We start from the raw sequence: 23,057 nt of genomic DNA, 5'->3' as shown, positions 1-23,057 counted from the left end.
ATCATGTGGACGCCCTGCCCCACCCTGGCCCAACAGTGGCCCTTTTGGGCCATCTGAGGTCAATGTTGGTATAGAATTTGGTATGATTTGCAGTAGATCAGCAGAAATTTCTAGTTTCCATTTGCTTAATTACTTAACATTAACTCCCCATTTGTCACAAATTAGATTGCTAAAATCAGTTATGGATTTCTGTGTTTAATGACTTTGTGCTCCATTTTGGTACTGAAAAGAAAGAGGCACCCTGTTCCTTAACAGTAAAGTATGTCTACTCTTGCTTTCCCTCTCCCAACAATCTTGAGTTTCTGTCTTTTCTTGTCTTCAAGTTGAATTTGAGCCATGGTGACCTCATGAATGATAGACTTCCAAGTCACCTGATCCTCAACTTCTCCGCTCAGCTCCTGCAGACTCATGGCCGTGGTTTCTTTGATTGAGTCTATCCATCAGGAATATGGTCTTTCTCTTTTTCTATTGCCCTCAACTTTACTAAGAATTATATTCTTTTCTAGTGAGTCCTTTCTTCTCATAATATGGCCCAAGTATGACAGCCTCAGTTTAATCATCTTTATGACCAGGGAAAGTTTGGGCCTGATCTTCTCTAGGCCCATTTAATGGTCCTCTTAGCAGTCCATGGTATTTTCAGAACTATTTTCCAGCATCACATCTCAAATGAGTTGCTTTTCCCTCCTTTATCAGCTTTCTTCACTGGCCAGCTTTCACAGCCACACATTGAAATGGGAAATAGGATGGCATTGACTGTCCTAACTTTAGTATACTGTACAATGATATATCTTTACAGTTTAGGATCTTATCTAATTCTTTCATAGCTACCTTTCGAAGTCCTAGCTGTCTTCTGATTTCTTGACTGCAGTCTCTACTCTGATTGTGATTGAGCCCAAGTATGGATAATCATGAACTATTTCAATTTCCTTGTCTACTTTAAAATTATATAGATAGTCTGTGGTTGTAATTTTTATTTTCTTGATGTTCAGCTGTAAATCTGCCTTTGTGCTTTCTGCCTCAACCTTCTTCAATAATCTTTCCATATCTCTGATATCTTCTGTTAGTATTATGGTTTTATTTGCATATCTTAGATTGTTGATATTCCTTCCTCTACCTCCCTCTTCTGAGTCCAATCCTGCTTTTCATATGATGATCTCTAAATCATTTTGTGCATGAAACAAGTTTGTGTTCATCAAACCATCAGAAAGCAAAAATGACATTATCTCAATCACCCATGTGGACAATTTTGGATTATGGAGTATTTTGGATTTTGGAATTCTGGATAAGGATAAGGAATACTCAGCCTATACATAACTTGGAACCAACATATTCCCCCATTAATAAGTGTAATGAAACAATGTACAGTCGGCCCTTCTTATACACGGATTTTTTATACACGGATTCAAGCATACACGGTTTGAAAATGTCCCAAAAACGTATACATTTACCTTGATTTTTCATTTTTTATAAGGGACACCATTTTGCTATGTCATTATATTTAATGGGACTTGAGCATACACGGATTTTGTTATACACGGGGGATCTTGGAACCAAACCCCAGCGTATAACAAGGGTCCACTGTACTATATAAAATAAGAATGTAATCATATACATGTTTACCCAGAAGTAAGGCAAATTGATTTCAGTAGCACTTCCTCCCATATAAGTGGGTATAAAAATTGTAGAAAGGCAAAGCTATCCAAGCTATCCAAGTCACTATGATGGTGCCAGGGAGATGTATAGCAGAGATTGAGCTGCTGTAGCATCCATAGCCATATCAACTCAAAATGTCTAGGTTGAGATTTCAGAGAATGTTTATTCTTCCCTTTCTTTGCTTCTCTCTGTGTTCGTTCCCCCCTCCCCCTTTCATTTTGATAGCAGTGAAAGGGTCTGTTGATTCTGCAGATCCACAGCCTCTCTTGACATGCTGCTGCTAATTAACAATAATGAAAACAATAGCTTCAGAACAGCCCTTCATGATTCTATTGCCCACAGGACACCATGGGCAGCATTAGCGATGTTAGTTATCTTCCCCCTAAGTGCAGAGGTTTTTGCTTTGGGTTATTCCTTTTTTTTTTCTGCAAGTACAGAGAGCATAGGGTTGTTCCTTGCAGCATTCCCCCCAACCTACCATACAACTCTAGTATTTTAAAAACACACACAATGGAATTATTTCATATAATTCTAGTATGTTTTTTTTAAAGAAAAACCAGAGCACTCCACATTTTTCCCTCCAGAACTTTAGAAGCCTTTATTGCCAAGGCTTTAAAATTAGATTGGAAAATGTGAACATATTGCTGGTCCTTTTATCTCCATTCTGATTCTTCCTGTTAAAAGCTTGGGTGTACTTTATGAGGGATGTTACAATGGATTATTCTCTCTCCAGTTATGTTCCCATCTTGTATTACAAAGGGTTATGAATATAATTCCCTGTGCGTTTTGCTGCAACTAATTTTTCTTTATGTCAAAAGAACTGGATGAACTCACCCATAGCAGGATGTAGAGAACATGATGTTAAAAATAGAGGTATTTCTGTATGAAAGTTTGGAGGTCAGTTCTTGGCAAAATGCAATCTGACATTCCTTTTAGTTTCTCCCTCCCTCCTTCACTCGTGATGTAAGCATTTCCTTCCAAAGTTTCCCTTGTTCTAGGAATGACTTCAATGTAATCTTGTAGGAAATAAGATAATGTAACTAATTCCTTTTTTCAGCGATGTGTTGTTGCTAACACAAAGAATAAGGAACTTGCTATTGTACTTTGGTATGTGCTTTGTTTTTCAGTAATGTTTCAGAAAATGGTTCTATCTGTTTCACTGACAGTATTTTATGATTTGACTAATAAGTCTATATTTGTATTAACAGTTTAAAAAATACTGCTGTAGCATTAAGAAGATATTGTTTCTCCATTATTCAAGCATCATTCTATGTTGAAATTTTTTAGGTAATACAGTACAGTGGTTTCTCCTTATCTGTGGACTTGCCATGCGGGGATTTGAGCATCTGTGGATGGCAAGCCTGTTCTGCATTTGCTTTGTCTTATCCCACCCTCAGCTACATGTAAACAATGTCTGATGCTTTGCTTAGGTGGCGCAGAGTGGTTATCAGCTTTCATAGCAGTTATATGCAAATTCCAGTTTCAGAGGCAGTATGACTCTTTAGTTACAGGTGCCAGGTAGCAATGGGAGAGGGTTGTTGGATTTGACTGCAAGTTACCTACCCTTTTCAGGAGTGGGGGACCAATATTAATGGTTTTCCTTTGGTGACTTATGGATGAAAATGGTTTTATGATGTTACTTGTGTTGGGAGATATTTCTCCAAGGCCAGCACTCCTGGAGGCGTATGCTTATTAGGGTTTTAAATGTGGATATTTCTTCACAAGTTTTTTTAGCCTATCATCCCATGCTAAATATTGGTTCTTCTCTAACAATTTCCCAAAGAATTTCTATTCTACATCTCTTTACTGGTATTGCAAAAAGAAAAATAGTCTTGAATCAGTTATGGGCATGTGATTTGAGTAACACAATTTTGTTTTTTATTTATATACCGCTATTCCAAAGATCATAGTGGTGAACAGCAAGTAAGCTAATCAGCAAGTAAGCTAATTTGCCCCCAACAGTCTGGGTACTCATTTTAGCGACCTCGGAAGGATGCAAGCCTGAGTCGAGCTTGGGCCCTTTTGCTGGTCTTGAACTCGCAACCTTGTGGTTTTGAGTGAATGGCTGCAGTACAGGCATTTAACCACTGCGCCACCAGGGCTCCTTACAATGACTGTATGGCAATCCCAGGCATCTCTATTAATCATATTTCAAATTACAGGGTGATGAATAACATGTGAGTTAAAGATAACAAATATTACATGTGAGTAAAAGCCTCAAATATGAATTTATTTTGTTCACAAGTATGGAAAAAGATAATTAAAAACATTTCCCTACACGCTTAATTTACACTGATTTTTCCCGTATTTCTAACTTGACAAGAAACACTGTGAAGTTTTTAATTTTTTATTAACTTTCTATAACTTTTGTGGTCATGAGGAGAAGAGCTTTTAGTGCTCTTTAAAAAGCATAGTAAATGTTCTTTTTGAAAGAACACAGTCAAACTGTAAATAATGAAAAGGAAGTTTATTTTGGTGGAGGAGAAGCAAAAGGGAGAACACTACAATGCAACAATTGCATTGCACATAAAACTGTCAAGAAAATTAATAAAGTCAGTCTGTCTTAGCTAGTCACATGTAACCTGCTTAAACAGAGTCTTGTGTTTCAAAGCATATGCAGAGTTCATTGCAAAGAGGACATCTTGGATTTCCAATTATATTTTATTAGAAGAAAGAAAACTCTTTGTTTCATGAGATACTGGATTCAGTATAATGCTGCTCTTTTTTTGGAGATCGACAGTGATCCCCCTACCCAAGTATTCTGATATACTCAGTTTCTGATGCCAGTGACCTTGCCAGTAATTCAAACAAATATTTAGTGACTGAATCCATTGTAAGCCTATATCTCAGCTGAAACCAGAAGAGAACTCTTAGAGAGCTTGTTTTAGATGCATATTCAGTGGAAAGAACAGAATGTTTGATTATTCAGGTTGCTCAGAACTGTGCCAACTTACAGATGCTTTAGGGGACTGTTGAACTATATCAGAAAGTAAAATGTCATATGTAGTAGTTTCGCCAATCCTTAAAGCCCAGCTCTGGTATTAATTAGAAACAATGGTATTCTCTTTTCTGCATTATTGAGGCTTAGGGTCCATAGCATTTTTCTTGTCTTGGCTAGACTCTCTTAATACTTCTTAGTGTTACAGTTACTTAAACTGAATGAAAGTATTGTGGGGCAATCTGGGAACTGAACCCCAGCTTCAGGTGTTGAAGATAGCACTTTAGTATTTTACATTTGTGTACCACTTCATAGTGGACTAACCACTCTTTAAGTGGTTTACAATGTGTAAGCCAATTGCCCCCAACAAGCTGGGTACTCATATTACCAGCCTACAAAAGGATGGAAGGCTGAGTCAACTAGGAACCCTGTGGGTTGAACTCACAATGTTGTGGCTGCAGTACTGGCATTCAACCACTGCACCACCATACCCCCTCCCTGAAGATGTAGCATTCAGATGAATATTATATAAATATATTTTCCAATATTCAGATTTAATGAAATTCGGTGACCGGAAGTACAGTTGGCCTTCTATATCCATGGATTCTGCACCCATGATTCAACCATCCACAGCTTGAAAATGTTCAAAAATTATTTCAAAAAGTAATTTTTGATACTGCCATTTTATACAAGGGACACCATTTAACTATGTCTTTGTATTTAATGGGACATGACCATCCACAGATTTTGGTATCCATGGGGGATCCTGGAACCAAACCAGTGGATACCAAGTGCCCACTGTAGTGGAATCCAGTTTATTTGAAGGGATTTTTGCCCCCTTGCATTCATACATTATATTTTGCTTGCTTTGTGGTTATTCCTCATGGCATTAACACAGCGTTGGCTGTTATGTGGTGATGATGGAGAATTGGTTGTGTTGACTGCTTCTTCCATCATGTCTGTAGGTCATTTTGTACTCACACACATGCACTTACAGTCAACCATTCTTTTAGGGGAGGGTGAACATCTGTGATGGGAGATTATCACATGCCTCTTTTCACCCAATCTGGGCACAGGTTGGGCACGGGCTTAAACAGGTGAAAATGGATCTTATTGCACACCCCCATGCCAAACTCGATTGCATTGTGTACCCGATCTGGACTCTTGGTGTACTTTTCGAAGAATGGGAAAGCATTGTGCGATAAAATTAGTTTATACCCGTTTAAGCCCATGCTCAGCCCATGCCCAGATTGGATGAAAAGAGGTGTGTGATAATCTTCAAGGCCAGGAACCACTTTTCAGGTTCTCCAAGTTCTTGACAGCCAATTTTAAAAAATTTTTTCCTGCCTTTTAAAATTTTTCCTTTGTAGGAAGCATCACTGGGCCAATTCTCACAACAGCAAAAACTGTCTGTTTTAACTTTTAAAACTCACTTTGTATTCCTGAGTGTTAATTAATTGAAGTGTACCAAATTTCCTATTGCTTGTGCTTAATGTCCTTGTTTTTAATTCAGTAAGTGTTACTAAATTGTTTCCTTGTATTTAAAATAAAACAACCTCCAAACCCATTTGAATTATAAAGAAATGTTTTAATATCTAAAAATAAAAGTATCATAATTATTTAAAATGTTATTATTTAGTTAGTTACATCTCGCTTTTCTCCTGAATGGACTTCAAGGTGGCTTACAATGTAAATTAAAACAGCACATAAAACAATATGAAGTACAAAGTTTGAAAAAGCATTAATAGTACATTAAATTAAAACACTATTTTAAAAACATATTTAAAACAGTTAAACATTTAAATTACAAAATCCACATTGTAACAGTTCACCTAGTTACACATCACTCAACCCTTGACAGCCAAAGCTTTAGGCTTGTTTAAACAAGAGGCTTTTTGCCTGCTGACAGAAAGACAATAGAAAGGGGCAGTCTGAGCATCCCTTGGGAGAGAGTTCCAAAGCCCAGGGGCACTCACCAAGAAGGCTCTCTCCTGTGTCCCCATCAATCAAGCCTGGGATGGTGTTGGGACAGAAAAAAAGCATCCCTCTGAAGATTGTAAGACTCAGGCAGACTCATATGGGGATATGAATTTTCAGATAGTCTGGTCTTAAGCTGTGTAGAGCTTTATACTAGCACTTTGAATTGTGCCCAGAAATGGTCTGCTAGCCAGTACAGCAAAGGAATTGTAACCAGCCCCACTCAACAGTCTAGCTGTAGCATTTTGAATGTGGTTAAGTTTCCAAACAGTCTTCAAAGGCAGCACCACATAGAATGCATTACAGAATTCCAACCAGATTGTAATTGAGGTGTGACCAGGTCTGACTTCTCAAGGTGGCTCACAATTTTTAAATTTAGTTGTACACTAGTACGGTTAGTTAACAGGCTCATCAATTTTGATTTTTAACTGTAGAAACACACTCCTGGCCACTACCGAAACTTGGGCATCCAGGTTCGGTGATAAATCCAAGCTACTGACCTCAGATTTCAGAGGGCGTGAAACCCTGTGCAGCACAGGTTGAATCCCTATTTCCTGATGAGCCTTATGACTGACTAGGACTACTTCAGTCTTGTCTGGGCTAAGCTTCAATTTGTTTACCCTCATCCAGTCCATTACTGACAAGAAATTGTCAGACTACATTTCATTTATTATTTAATAGGACTTTGATGTATTAACTGGAAATATGATACTGACTGGGATGTTGACTATACCCTTGACTACAGTGCATTTTCCCTTGACTATACCCATGACTATAGTGTATTTAAGAAATGGTGAATTTCAGGAGTAGACCACAGTGTTACTAAAAAAGAAAAGATTCTGGTAAGTACTAGGAGACTAAACTAAACATTTGGAAAACAGAGGGAAATAACCTTTGTAGGCAGAAAGCAGAAAAGGTTTGGTTTATATAGCTTAATAAACAGAGTGTTGAAACAAGACATGTAGAGTTACCTCTTTCCTTAATTACTGAAAACAAATGTTGATGTGTCTTTGCTTCCATTTCCACCTCTGGTACCAATTTTGTGTTAAACCGGTAATGCTCAAGAACATATCTATTTCTTTAACTAAAGTATAGCTGTATGGCAAAGAGGTGGGGTTCTTAAAACAAAAATCTGTAAACAGATAATACCAAATCTGTTATACTTTATTTGAGTAGCCTAATAAGAAGTGAAATGTGGTTGCTTGAATATAAGATGCACTGAGTTAATATTGCCACATGTGCAAGTTGTAGGAAACAGATTTGTTTTAAAATAGGAATATAGGAAATGGCTATTTTCCTAAACTTCTGTGTTAATCAGTTCTTCTCATTATGAATTGTCATTATTATCTAGCAAACCCTGAGAAAAAACAGGACAGGATCATTGCCCTGGTGGCGCAGTGGTTAAATGCCTGTACTGCAGCCATTCGCTCAAAACCACAAGGTTGCGAGCTCAAGACCAGCAAAAGGGCCCAAGCTCGACTCAGACTTGCATCCTTCCGAGGTCGCTAAAATGAGTACCCAGACTGTTGGGGGCAAATTAGCTTACTTGCTAATTAGCTTATTTGCTGTTCACCGCTATGATCTTTGGAATAGCGGTATATAAATAAACAAATTATTATTATATTATTATTATCCAGGTGGCTGCTATTTTCTTTTATGTTCTTTGGATGTACTTTGAAGGAATTCTGCACCCTCTTTTTCTTGCATCCATATGAAAAGGAATACAGTTCATTTTTTAAAAATGTGCTGAGATTGTTAGTTTCAGAGAAAAATTAATGGGACATAAATAAAATCTGAGCTTTAACTCAACACATGTAAATTTTACACATTAAAAAGTTTGGGAGGATAAGAAGGATGGGGGAATCTCACACCCTCTTCAGCGATTCTTGCACCTCTGAGGGTCCCACCCCACCATTTGATGACCACTAGGCTAGGTTATTTATGTCCAGAAAAGGCCATAGCGGCACCATTCAAAATTGGCACCAAGCAAGCCAAGCCACAAAGTCCACATGGGCTTCCAGTGACCAGGATGTAGACTGACTGGCAGCAGTTTTCCAGGATTTCATAGTGGAGTCTGATTCTACTAGTCTTTTCCAGCTCTATGATAGATATTTATAGTCCTGTGATGAATGAATGAGGGACCGTTTATATTCAGATCACATGCTCTAACATTGAGTTGCTTCTCTTAGTTCTGAAGTGAAAATACTTGCTGTTGGCTGTAATCTCAGCTACTCTTGTAACTGTGTTCAAATGATAATGGAGATTATCCACCAGAGCCAATTCAGCAACAATCACGTCATTAGAAGGGAATGTGACAATAATGTTATAGCAGTCGATGTTTTTGAACATGAGAGCAATAGCGCAATAATGGCAACATAAAAGCCAAATAATCACAGAATTGCATTCTGCACATCTCAACTAATAAAGCGTTCTTACACTGTTGTTGGTCATTTTGCTCATGTACCATTTTGGCGCAATGGCACATGTCTTACATCAAATGTTTCCCTCCCACACAATAAAATAGAACAAAGTAAAATTTACATATTACTTTCATCCACTGCAAACAAATTTGTACCCCATACCTGACAAATAAGACCTAAATCCACTGCAATACCGATAGTAGTCTTGAGAATGAACTGCCACCAGCAAAATGCATTGTGGGTAAATGTTCCCGACTGCTTCCACAATCGTGAGAATGAAACATGATTGACTTTTGCACCTGCCTAATTGCACTTCATTCTCATGATTCAGAAGCCATGTACAGGACTTCCCCTTGAATGACTTGTTGCTGGAGGGTGCCGAGGTCTTCATGGCACAAGCCCTGGATAAATGCAATGTTGTGTGAAAAACCTCGAACTTTATTGCACCCATTTTTTGGCATGTTATGGGTACGAAAAGAGGACACTCGTGTGTGTGTGTGTGTGTGTGTGTACGCGCGACTGCCCCAAAACAGATTTTACTGCACGGCAAAGCATCCTCCAAAAGGCCCCGTTTCGTTCCGTTGTGGCAATCCGTTCTGATTCAGTGCTGACGGGCGCCATTTTGCTCGGTCGGAAGACTTCCGACCAGAACATTTCACGTGCTTCAGCACTGAATGGGGACGGATTGCCGCAACGGAACAGAACAGGGCCTTTTGGGGGACACTTTGCTGTGCGGTAAAATCTGTTTTAGGGCGGTCGCGCGCACACACACGAGCGTCCTCTTTTCATACCCGTAACGTGCCAAAAAAAATGGGTGCGATAAAGTCCCTCATTGCAATTGTGCAATTATACCAGCAACGTATCTTTTACTTCCTGCTTTTCCCCTCGTGTGATAATCTCCAACATTCACTTTAGCTGCATAAAAAGTTTACAACTCATTCATTTGGAGAAGCTGTATAAGTTATTTCTGAACCATAGTTTATATCCTTGTTCTATCTTATCACTAGTTTTCTATCTATCTTAGCAGCACTTTTTAAAAACAGCTCATGTGACTTGAATTAAGCAGTGTTTTGAAAATTGACTTTGATCTGAAGTACCAAAGCTGCTTGATTAAATTAGGCAAACAACTCTAAATGTTCATAAGTAGGATGGGTGGAACTGCAAATAATTGGGCTGCAGAAACAGATGTTCTTCTTGTACCTGGCATAGTTGAAAGGTATGTTCCTGTGCAGCATGTTGAAACTTGGGTGTTGATGTTTTTGTTTCTGAGCATTTTAAATTCTGACTGCACTTAAAATACTCCTCAGCACAGAGAATATAAGAATGATGCACTGTGATCCATGAAAGTGGATCAAAGTGTAACTGCTAATGGGTTTTATAAATCCAGCATCTTGTACAGTGTGTGGCTTAGTTTCAGTTTGCCTAGTTTATATGAGATTGCTGTTGGATGAGAAAACACAGTGCAAAAAAGAAACAAAAGGAATGGGAGGGTCTTAAATAAAAAAAAATAGATTTTTCTCTAATTCTAAGGATATTGAGGCACTTGTGAGATCACAATTAGTGAATAAAGATGGTAAATAAACAAACAAATTGGGTTACAGCAAAACACAATAAAAGAAAGAAATGAAGCAGTTTGCTTCATAGATATACTTTAATGGTGTGAAGTTGTTCTTTGTCTGATGTGACTGTTTAAACCCAATTCCATTTTCAAGTGGCAGTCATACTGGTAGGATTTAATAGGATGGTGGACTCCTGAAAATGCCATTGAGTTTAAATTGCTGTTTTGTACAGTGACTTGTTGGGTTAATACAGTACTTAAAATGGGAAACTGCGTAGTCTCGAAGCTTGAATACTGTTTCTGAAAAGCAGCTCTCAGAATCCTGCAGACAGCATTGCCAGTGCCCATGCTGGTTGGTGGATTCTGGGAGTTGTTATCCCCAAAGTAACATTCCCAAGCTCTGAACATTCTTAACTGTTCTAGGGATAATGTTGCATTGGTGTGGGTAAAATTGCTGCTACTGCAGGTAAAATCATCTGGCGTAATTGTGATTTATGTGACAGAGGAAAAAAGGGAAGCAGAAAGCAAGGCAAATGAAATAGGAGACTAGAGCTGGGCTGAAGGAAATAGAATAAAATAATAATAAGGAAAGAAAAGACTAGAGCTCAGTTTTCTGTTTTGCTTATCTCTAAAGAAGTGATTCTGATGTTTGCAAAGTCAGCTGGTTGGCAGTTCAAGGCCCAAGCACCGTAAAATGGAGTGGGCTCCCATCACTAGTCCCAGCTTCTGCCAACCTAGCAGTTTGAAAGCATATAAAAGTGCAAGTAGATAAATAGGTACCACTTCAGTGGGAAAGTAACAGTGTTCTGTGCAGTCATGTTGGCCACAGGACCACGCTGGCTCTTCGGCTTAGTAATGAAGATGAGCGCCACTTTCTACTTGAGAATCTTGTCAGGGAAAATCTTTACCTTTAAAAAGCAACAATAAGTTCATTATGGGGATATTTAAAAAGGTTCTAGAGATTTCCAAGTAGATCTTTTCATGTCTGAGGCAATTGGACTGGCCCACTATTTTGTTGTGCTGTGGTAGTTTGGTTGGCTGCTGACACACACTGTGACAAGGTAGGAAACATGTTCCCACATTATTAAGGGAATCAAGCAGATGCATTACATTGATTCTACTTGGAGCATGGCATGGCCAAGGAACAGGGCCCAATATGCTGCATATCTTTGCAGAAAAAGGACCTGCTGCAACATAACATGGCAAGGCCAAAAGCATTGAGAGCAAACAAGACATTAATAGTGTAATTACCAACAAGATCTGCCTTTTAAAAATCATTTTGTTGGGTTTATCCTGAAAAGCTGCCTCTTCCTAGCTGTGGTCCTGACAAATATCCTGTTCGTGCAGCAATTAATCTTAGACTGACAGTTCCCTTTGATGCCAATGAGCAGTTTATTGTGAAGTTTAGAAGTGGATTTGCAAATAATAATTTGATCTAGTCATGGTTAGTATAATATGGAGATGTTTATTATTATACTAATCATATAGCAGCATCCATAAATGAAAGGTGGTGGCAATAATGGAAAAACTGGCCTTCAAGTGTAGAGGTATGTGTGTGTGTGTTGGGGGGGAAAATGGTACTCCCACCCTTCTTAAGGGCAGAGAAGCTGAGCAGGAGTTGTAGCAACAGAGTTCCTCTCTATGTTATTTCTGCCTGAACATTGTATGCTTGCAAAAAACAATTGGGAAAGGTTCTGAAAGCTGAAAGACTAGGATTAACATTTAGGCTTAGATATGAGAAAGAAAACCATATACATTAAATATTAAATGCATTCATTTAAATAAACCCTGGGTAATCAAAACTTACTATACTCAGTCAACCCATTGCTGATGGCAACCAAGACAACCAAGACCAAAACCAATTCATCCAAAATTGGCTCCCATAGAAATCCATTAGTTGTAATAAATGAAAAATGGACTGAGATTTTAAAAATTATGACTCAGATGACTTTCTCATATTGCAGCTACATTCTTAGGGTAGTTTAGATACAATGCATCTTCTTTTCTTACAAAAATGGAAAAGGGGAGTGGAAAAAAAAGATTACCATATATACTTGACTATAAGTTACCCTCATGTATAAGTTGAGGGCAGGTTTGGGGGCCAAAGTAATGGATGTTGATATGACCCATGGATAAATTGTGTGAAATTTAGGATCATGTAACAAAGGATCTAAAGGATGAAGCAAAGGAAAATAATGCCAAAGAACTTACAAAATTCCATCAGGCATAACTGTTTATGTTCACACTAAAGGCTGGATGGATGAGAGAGTAGAGGGGGATCAGTGTTTCCAGGATAGATTGTACTCTTGCCTTTAACCAGAGGATGGTTCTTTTTCTATCAAAGTGCAGCACTTGCATTGGCCTGTGGATAAGTTGACTCAGGTTTTTTGGGTCAATTTTTTGGTTAAAATTTCTAGACTTATACATGAGTATATACAGTACCCCCTTTTGCTTTGGTATTTTCTGATGGCAATTATCTTCAGAAAACGTGGCATCTTCCATAAAAAGCTTGTATCACAAAGGTTCTGCCAAATGCAAGTGTCACCTTTCATTATAGTGCTAACCCCTCATCCAGCAGTACAGCATGAAGCAGCTTAAAAAGTTCAAAAATCAGACATATTTCCTATTTCATTTATATGAATATGCACTTTCAGGATTATTCTGCTCACACTCTCCTATTTAACAACACATCCTAAAGGTGCTCTCATTGTATTCTGAATACTATATGTCAGTTTATTATTGCAAATATAATTATTGTATAAATTACAATATCCTACAGTAAAATGGCTTCTCTAACAGTTTAGTATTTCTTAATAGCTGAAAGCCTTTGGCCTCTAGGGAAAGAGAAGTGGACTCTGCAGAGAAATTCTCTATATAAGTGTGAACAGTAAGCACAATTCAGACAAAGCTGATCATTTAAAAACAGTATTTTTTGTGGTGAGAAAATTAAGTATATGTGTAACTTAAATGAGTTAGGCTAGCATGGAAAAGCCAACTTTTGACCAGGGTTTAATATAGGGAGCATTCAATTACAGTGTTTTTCTAGCTTAACTGACTGATGGTCAGTTTTCCTTCTGGAGGAATGTGGCCTTATGGGGTTTTTTTTGTGTCTGTGTGTGCTCGCCTTCAGGTTGCCTGCTGACACGTTAATCCTGTGAATTTCATAGGGAGCACAAAAAAGTGTTTGAGCCCACATGTGTGGTATAGGCTTCACACTATTCTTTTGCTCAGGCAGAAGTGAATATTAGAATCCTGTTTGCCTTCTGTTGGGTAATTAGAACAGGTGCTGGTGGCTAACAAGAGAGGCAGAGGTAGAACATGCTCAGAGGAACCAGCCCTAGAAAGCTGGTATTTGCTTATGGATCCTTGCAAGTATGTTATTGGATTCTACTAATTATTTCGAAATTTAGCAGACTTTGCAAGTTGTGAATATATATTTCTCCCAGAAGGGAGGTCTGAATATTTACAGTCTTAGCTGATGCTACATGACATGACACACTTTTCTAACAATGTGGGGAAAAGATTAATGTTCTATTCGAGATTATTTTATTATTACTTTTAAAATTCAGAATTTGTAAGAGTAGAAAAAGAGAACTTGGACTGCTAAAGAATAGAGCTAGAATGAATGTAATCCTTCTGTTGCCCAATCTGTCTATAAATTATCCTCCATTAATACATATCACTAGTCCTAATACCAAGTGGCCAAAGTGTGTGAGATATAATGCCAAAACACAATGCAGAAATAATCCAGTTTGAGACTGCTTTAACTGCCCTGGCACAGTGCTAGGGAATTCTGGGAACTGTAGTTTGTTGTGGCACCAGAGCTCTCTAACAGAGAAGACTAATGTCTTACAAAACTACAGTTCCCAGAATTCTCTAACACTGAGCCACGGCAGTTAAAATGGTCCCAAACTGGATTATTTCTGCAGTGTGTGTTGGCCCATAGTTAACAAAATTTACAAGTGAGGAGTAGGAAAGTTGGAAACCACATGTTCAAGTGGTTTTTTTTAAAGTGGATGGAGAACACTCCAAGATTGTATTTTTTTTTGTACTAATCTCTTGAAATGTTTCCGAACAAAGCTGTATATATATTAACAGTAGGAGAAGAAATCAATTATTTCTTACAAAAAATACTGATAGTATGAATCTGAATGAAATTTACAACTCAGATTATTTGTACTAATGCATCAGTTGTTGAACAACTTTATTATGCTTTGTAGTCAGGTTAAATAATACTAACAGTAATGATGATATATTTCTTTTGCAGATTGTATCTAGAAGGATTTCGAATCCGTATCTGGAAAATCCTCCCAGCAAGGTATTATTATTATTATTTTTTAAAAAACTCTTTCATTTAATCCTATCCCATAACAACTTATGGCAGCCATGTGGGTGAATGTTTGCAAATGTAAATAGATTTGAATATTTCTGATAAGAAACTCTGTATTCAGATACAGAAGAGCTGATTGAAAATCATGCTGGCACTTGTAAGCTGTGCTTTATAATTTTTATGTTGTACTGATATTATAGCCTTGTATGCTTGCATAATTTATTGTTTGCCCATTTTGTCTTTTTTTCTTTAGATTTATGGAGATGGTGCATCATGTGCTGCAAGAGCTCTCAGAAATGTTTTTGTTTTACAAGCTTCTGATCTAGTGAAAGACAGGATGTCTCTGATGGGGCTTTGCAGGTAACCATGTTTGCTTTCTTTTAATAAAAATATGGTTTTCACTTTGCAGTTTCTCCTTCCTTTCTGTTGATTAGTAGGTTGACTACCATGTACTGTATATCTAAGCAAACAGTCCCTCCTTAAACAAGAATATTTATGGATTACTCCTTGTATGCCACTACTGTATACTTGTTCTTGTGCCAGCGCCTGATATGACTATTTCCATGTGGACATTATGTTGCTTATTAATTTCATTCATACTTGGTCTTCATAGAATCATAGAATAATAGAGTTCTGTCACTTTTTTCTGTGCTATAGTATTTATAGAAGCATTTTATGTAGACCTATGGTCTGGTAAAATAAATTCTAATGAATCTAGTGTGCATGTATTCTTAAGAGACTGATGTATTCTGCTTGAGTTGATCTCAAATTGAGTTGATCTCTCCTTCAAAAAAATAAATCAGGAAACAAAATCCAAAGATATTTTCTGCATCAACAAGTGGCCTGTGATAGAATTTCAGATATTGTATTTATTGCTTGATACAGGTTATTGCGTGATACAGGAATTCCAAAATCTGAAATAATCCAAAATCCTAAATTGTCCGCGTGGGTAGTTGACATGCTAATGTTTTTGCTTTCTGGTGGTCCATAAACTTTGTTTCATGCACAAAACTATTAAAATATTATGTATAAAGTTACCTCAGGTTATGTTTATAAGGTATATATATGAAACATAAATGAATTCTGTGTTTAGACTTGAGTCTCATCTCCAAGATATCTCATTATATAATGCAAATATTCTAAAATCTGAAAAAATTCAAAACTGAAAATACTGCTGGTCCCAAGCAGTGTGGATGAGGGAGACTCAACCAGTATATTAACAGTCATCAAAGTGGAAAAGGTAGCCACAAGAACCTGCCCTCAGGGAATTGATATAACAGTACTTGTGGTTAGAACACTGCTTATCTTTTTGTATAAATGCTGCTGTTAAAATTTAGGTTAGTTTATAGCATTTTGTGTGGCTCCATTGCACAGTTGTTCAAAGAGGGATGTATTTACAAAGTACAATATCTGAGAGCAAAACTATAGATAGCTAACCAACTATACAATCAAATTGGTCTGCTTTTAAAAATAGGAAATAATTGCTTTCAGGCTTTTAAACATGTTTTTATCCTATCTGTGAATTAACTGCATTTATAATAGTATGGAGATTTATTATTTTGTCAAACTGGATTTTTTTAAATTGTGATTTGTCAGTTCCATGGAGTGGTATAATAAGACCTAACAAAAAGAAAGGATTGGCATGTTCTGATTTACTACTTGCAGATTTCCTATGCATTTAAATCACAGATTATAATATGCTTACTTAAGTAGTAAAATTAATTGTTTATTGTATATGTCATATCTTCAAGACACAGATATTTTGCATCAGTCCTATATTAAAATATCCCATGGTTGTTCTGAAACAACCAAACATGTTAAGCTTTTGAATTATAACATTTTAGTAGTTGGCTTGTCTGTGGAAAGGTCCTGTATCTTTGCATGCTTCTGAGTTCCAGTTTCTATTATTGTCCACACATCTGCTTAGTCTAGTAAAAGAGATAGTAGTTAATATGAAAGTCAGATCTCAAAGCTGGGGGACAGTAAACAATTTTGGGCTGTGTGTGTGTGTGTGTGTGTGTGTGTCAAAGAGAGATGAAAGAATTCTCAAGTGACTTCTGAAGAAGTCAAATTACCTGTACAGTATAGACCAGCCTAGAAAGGCCAGCCAAAGGCTAGTTGGGAGAACTGACTTGATGCACTTTTGATAATGAGGAAAATATAGCATACACTATTTCAGAGGATTTCAGACATTCAAGTACTGCATGCAGGCTGTTGAACTGAAAGGTTAATCTTCTACTTGGAACAACAGCACCAAGTTTAATGGGATGTGCTGGAAAGGTCAATGTACTTGCTCCTTTCTTCACAAGTAGCATTGTGACCCAAGTGGCTTCTATATTACATGGAATGCCTTCCAGTGATGGCTGGGATGCAAGCTGCAGCCTCTCTAGAGATGGTCTGCCCATGGTTGCCCATATTCTGATAGCCTCCCATTTGGATTACTAGTTACTGCAAAGCTTGCCTCCGAAGCCAGTTCAGAAGAATTCACAGAGCAAAAAGCAGCTGTTTGAAAAAGATCACTCAGACATATTTCACCAGTTTTGAAAGTAGTCAGGTTATTAAATGGCTCTCTAAACACTTGATGCTAGCTTGCTTTTGCACCTGCTGCCATTTAGAGTGCTGGTATTGGCAGTTACACCAGTGAACACCTTAAGATCTAAGTATCTAATGGAGTGAACATTTCAGGTTGTATGGGGCATATATTTCTTCACCTCTGATGAATATATCTTAAATGCTGCTGGGATTCTCATTACATGTTGAACCACTAAGTCTGAGTGCTTTGTTTTTCTTCACTTCCAGAAAAAATACAACAGTGTTTCCATTCATTTTGAATGTTCTTTTAAAAAAATGTTTGGTTCATGTGGTATACATCGTTGCAATCCTTTGTATGGCTGTTCAGAAGTGGACTAATCAAGTGCACTGTGATTTACTTCAGTGCAGATATGTTCATGATTATAGCTTTGGTGATCTTGACTTCTGTTTCATTTTGTCAGGAGAAGCTGCATTGGATCTGAACTTGTAGATTGGCTGTTAAATCGATGTCCTTTCATTAAGACCAGAACTGCAGCAGTGGGTGTTTGGCAGCTCCTACTGAATATGGGAATTGTGTTATCAGGTCAGTTTTATGAACATAAGTCTAGCTTATTTTAGAAGTATTAATTTTCCCTTGCTGTTCCCCCCCTTTCCCCCTCTGGTATTTAGAAATATAATTTATCCAAAGAAAGAGAGGAAAATATTTCTTATAGTGAAGGTAAGCTCTCTCTTTGCTGCTTTCATCCCTATTTATCTTTCACATGCTTTATATTTTGAATAATTATGATAAGATATGTACTGGAGAGCTGGGAGGGAGGGCCACTTCCTCTCCCCCAGTTCTGCACCTGCTCAGGATCTGGGAAGGGCCAGAGAAACAATGGATAGAGGCTAGGGGAGGGCAAGAGTCCACCTCTGCCCTCCAAGTCTCGCAGGATCCGGGCAGGATCCAGACCATCAGGACCCAAAGAACAATGAAGAGAGGTTGAAAGATAGCTGAGAATCTAAAGAAGGGAGGACACAAGGGGAGCAGGGAAACTGAGGAAAGCATGAGGGAATGAGTAGGGAAGCAAACAATCAAATAACAATGGGAGGGATGGCAGAGAGGCAAACAGTACTGTACTAGGTAGCAGCAGTAGTGGTGGGTGACACTGTTGAGAGAACAGCTGTGAAACATATCTGGTGCAGGTTGGCACTGTGCACAAGGAGGCTGAGGTGACCCTCATTGTGTGACCCTATAACCAAGAAAACCCTATGATGAAACATCCCAAGCAAAACACAGGCAGGATCAGAACACAGAGAGATAGGAAGAAATAAAGGGAAATCACATTTGCAAGATTAGCCAAGGGCATAGAGACATTCAAAAGATGATGAGACTAAGAGTAGAAATAAGTACATGGAGTGTGGGAAGTATAAGCCAAGGGAAGCTAGACATAGTAAAAATTGAAATGGAGTGCATGAATATAGCAGTACTGGGGATTAGTGAGCTAAAATGAACAGAAATGGGCAACTTTGATTCAGACACAGTGTTCTGCTCAGGGAATTAAAAGATAGGAAAGAATGGAACGGCTTTCATACTAAGGAAAGATGTGGCAAAAGCAGTCAAAGGATACAATGCAAATCAGATTGAATAATCTCAATAAGGCTCCATGGAAAACCTATGAATGTTACCATAATACAAGTATATACACCAATCACAGAGGCAGAACAGGAAGAAATTGAGAGATTCTATGAAGGAGTCCAGGAAGCAATTTACAACACACCAACACAGGATGTCAAGTTGATCATAGGTGACTAATGTTAAAGTAGGAAGCATAGAAGAATCAAAAACAGTAGGCAGACATGGACTAGGCAAAAGAAACAAAGCAGGTGAGTGTCTGTGATGCCAATAACGTATTCATTGCAAACACCCTTTACATTCAATCAGAAAGATGGCTATACACATGGACATTACCAGATGACCAACATAAAAACAAAATAAATAATATTATGAGAAGTAAAAGATGGAGAAGCTCCATACTGGTGGCCCCATCCACAAAAAGGAGAAACAAAAAAAGTAGCAGTGATAGAACCATAGCACTAATCTCCAATGCAGGGAAAATTATGCTCAAAATTTTGCAACATAGACTCCAGCCATACTTGGAGAGAGAAATCCCAGAGGTCCAAATGAGGTTCAGGAAAAAAAGAAGTACTAGGGACCACATTGCAAATATATGATGGTGAATAGAATGCACCAAAGAATTCCAAAAGAAAATCAGCATGTGCTTTATAGACTACAGTGGACCCTTGTTATACGCTGGGGTTTGGTTCCAAGATCCCCGTGGATAACAAAATCTGTGGATGCTCAAGTCCCATTAAATATAATGACATAGCAAAACGGTGTCCCTTATAAAAAATGGAAAATCAAGGTTTGATATTTGAAATTTATACTTTTTTTGAACATTTTCAAACCGTGGATGCTTGAACCAGTGTATAAAAAATCCAAAGCCTTTGACTGCATAGACCATGAAAGGCTATGGAATGCCCTTAAAGACATGGGAATGCCAACACATCTGATAGTCCTGGTGAGTAGTCTGTACTTAGGACAGGAGGATACTGTCAGAACAGAACACGAAGAAGCAGAATGGTTCCCAATTGGCAAAGGGGTCAGGCAAAGCTGCATCCTTTCACCCTCTCTGTTCAACTTGTATGCAGAAAATCTCATACAAAGAGCAGGCTTGGAAACATAAGAAGGAGGAATGAATATAAAAAGAAGGAATATCAATAAACTGAGATATGAAGATGACACCATACCACTAGCAGAAAACATCACAGACCTACAACAGCTACTAAGGAATATCAAGGAAGGAGGTGCGAAGGCAGGCTTAGCATTGAATATAAAGAAAACAAAAATAATGGCCATGGACAATCTACACAAATTCAGTCTAGACAATGAGGAAATATAAATTCTAAAACAATTCTCATATCTGGGATCAAACATTGACCAGAACGGGGATTGGAGCCAAGAAATCAGAAGAAGACTAAGACTGGGGATAGAGGCTATGAAAGAACTAGAAAAGATATTAAAATGGAAAGATATATAACTGTTAGAATCATACAAGCCATTGTATTCCCGTTACCATATATGGATGTGAGAGCTGGACAGTTAAGGCAGATAGGAAGAAAATAAATTCATTCAAGATGTGGTGCTGAAGAAGAGTGCTGAGGATACTGTGGACCGCCAAAAAGACAAAAAGATGGGTTCTAGAACAGATCAAGCTGGAAATCTCCCTAAAGGTTGGGATGACTAAACTGTGGTTGTTGTACTTTGGCCACATCATGAGAAGGCACAACTCATTGGAAAAAAACATTAATGATAGAAAAGGTGGAGGGAAGTAAAAAGAGAGGAAGGAGGCCAAGGGCATAAATTTACAGGAACTAAACAGAACAGTGGAGGATAGGGAGTCTTGGGGATGTCACATCCACAGGGTTGCCATGAGTTGAGATCAATTCAGGAGCAATAAACAACAACAACAAATGTACCAGAGACTATTGCCAATGGAAATGTGTTCTGTTCCTTCCCCTACTCATTTGACAGTGTTATCCATTAGCTCGCTATCTACCCAGAAGCTGTCTAGTCCACCATATGACTGAGGTATTTTTAATTCATTGAAAGGAATTTCTAATTGAAGAATTACATATGCTTCCTCTGTTTACAACTGCTTCCACATCTATTGCTATTCTTTACTGCTTTTGCATATCAAATTCTGCATTTTAAGCTCTGCAAGGTGGGCACATGTCCTCTTTGTTCTAAAGTGCTCCACACTTTGGTGATATCTTATTTATAAATATTTTGGTTCCTGATAAAAGTCATTGCAGAATGACTTTGATAAAGGGTCTACTTTTGCTTTACACCATCTCTTGCTATCTCCCGTCTCCATAATTATTTATATATCCACATCTGAACCTTTGTCAAGTCTTGCCTTACAATTGCCTTATCAAGCTGCAGGCCCTTTTCCTTTATTGCAGGTTCTCCTAGTGATCTTTCTTCTGGGCTACTGTAGTTGTTTTCCCTTTGGACATACATCTTGTCTTCAGGCATCTCAGAGAGTGCTGCCTAATATAATCTTCTGCTTTCACTGCAGTGACTGTGTCTGTTACATTCTTTAATGCTTCATATCATTTTTGCATTAGATTCACTTGTCTTGGGCTTTTATTTATGAGGTCTTGTATCTCCACCACTGACATGTGCACACTCTTTGCAGCATGGAATTTGCCTGAAAATGAAATTTATAAAGGTTGCTTCTGTAGTTAGCCATTTGGGTGAAATGGTTATTTATGTGGTTCTAACCGTGCTGCACTAGTACTTATTTTTTGGTAATAGCTTACATTGGCATTTCTAAAGTTGCATGTTGTCTTGTCTGCACTGAACATATTTCTAAAGGCAGGTCTCTCATACTTTTTGCCCTTGTGATCCTCTTTACATCTACATGCAGATATTGGTCCCACTCACTGTAGAATATGAATAATTTTTTGTTTGTTTGTTTAGTGTATTTTCATTCACATGCTCATGTATATTCACATTTAATATTTTATAAGGGAATAGATCTCCTTCTTCTCCTTTTCCTGCTCCCTCAGGCAGAGTTTCCAAGCACCCTCCTTGTCTTTCTTTTCACCTCTAGGTGAAAAACAAGTTTGGGAGGAGGAAGAATAATCAGGGCCTCCAAATCTCACACCACTTTGACCACCTGCCCCACAGTTTGAGAAACACTGTCTAAAGGCATCTGCAGCATGCTTTTTGATGTCCACGTAATAAGCCCTGCTTGAAAATTCAAAATTTAGAATTTAGTTTGACTCTGAGTTCAGGAAACAGTTTTCCAGTGTGAACTTGCCTTTATTCTACTAAAGGACAGATTGCTATCTGTTCACCAAGGGTCTTCAGGAACAAAATAAACCAAATGCAAGGAGTCAAATGTTCAATCCCAAATGGGATTGTTTCAGTTGTGGGGGGTAGTGTGCTCTCATTTGTTATTCAAAGTGAGGAAATGGAGGCAAGACCAGAATTTTACAGAAAATGAAAGTTGTATTAAGGAAGCATAACTCAATAATGACTGGAAACAATAAAAGGATTAACTGTGACTCATCAGTGAATGTGTTCCAGAGAAGAGGGAAAGAGAGAAAATGAGAGGTCTGAGGGAGGTCTTGGTGGTGATTGCACAGTATGAATTATAGCTTTGATTGAGAGGACAATGTAGTATGACTTAGAAAGAAGAAGCCAAGAAAGAGCTTTAAAACATGTGTGTTTGTGGAACATTCTTATCTTCTCTCATGACTCAATAATGAAGAGAGGTTCTTGAACCTCTTTGAAGAGGTAAAGGGGAGCTTAATGAGAGAGAAGAACGATATACCAATGACCCTTGCAGAATAAAAGGGAACAGAGGAGATTTCAAAGGAAGGAGATCTCATGTAGGGGAATAGAACATAGGTAGTGCTTAAGATGAAAGGGTAGTTATAGATTTGTGTGTGGCATTACTGATTTTGAAGGTTGGTGGAAGTTGGCCCACGCACAAAAGAAACCATTGTTCAACAGATGAAACAGTCCTGAATTTAAGTACATCTTACTTCTGATGGCTGATTGCTGCATAATACAATGAGGCTGAACAGATTAGAATA

General features: G+C 38.0%; 1 protein-coding gene across 3 annotated transcripts in view; it reads left to right on the top strand.

Annotated features, from left to right (window-relative positions):
* The window catches only part of RAPGEF5 (Rap guanine nucleotide exchange factor 5), a 179,622-nt gene that overhangs the window by 23,139 nt on the left and 133,426 nt on the right, over positions 1-23,057 (top strand). For all 3 annotated transcript variants that reach the window (XM_042475396.1, XM_042475397.1, XM_042475398.1), the window contains exons 2-4: positions 14,814-14,864; positions 15,130-15,236; positions 17,870-17,991. In XM_042475396.1, the coding sequence (XP_042331330.1) occupies positions 14,814-14,864; positions 15,130-15,236; positions 17,870-17,991 (280 nt within the window). The remainder of the gene's footprint in view (positions 1-14,813; positions 14,865-15,129; positions 15,237-17,869; positions 17,992-23,057) is intronic.

Source organism: Sceloporus undulatus, chromosome 6, assembly GCF_019175285.1.
Source record: "Sceloporus undulatus isolate JIND9_A2432 ecotype Alabama chromosome 6, SceUnd_v1.1, whole genome shotgun sequence".
Lineage (NCBI taxonomy): Eukaryota > Metazoa > Chordata > Lepidosauria > Squamata > Phrynosomatidae > Sceloporus > Sceloporus undulatus.
The sequence above is the reverse complement of the archived record's forward strand: the minus strand, read 5'-3'. Positions and strand labels throughout refer to the sequence as shown.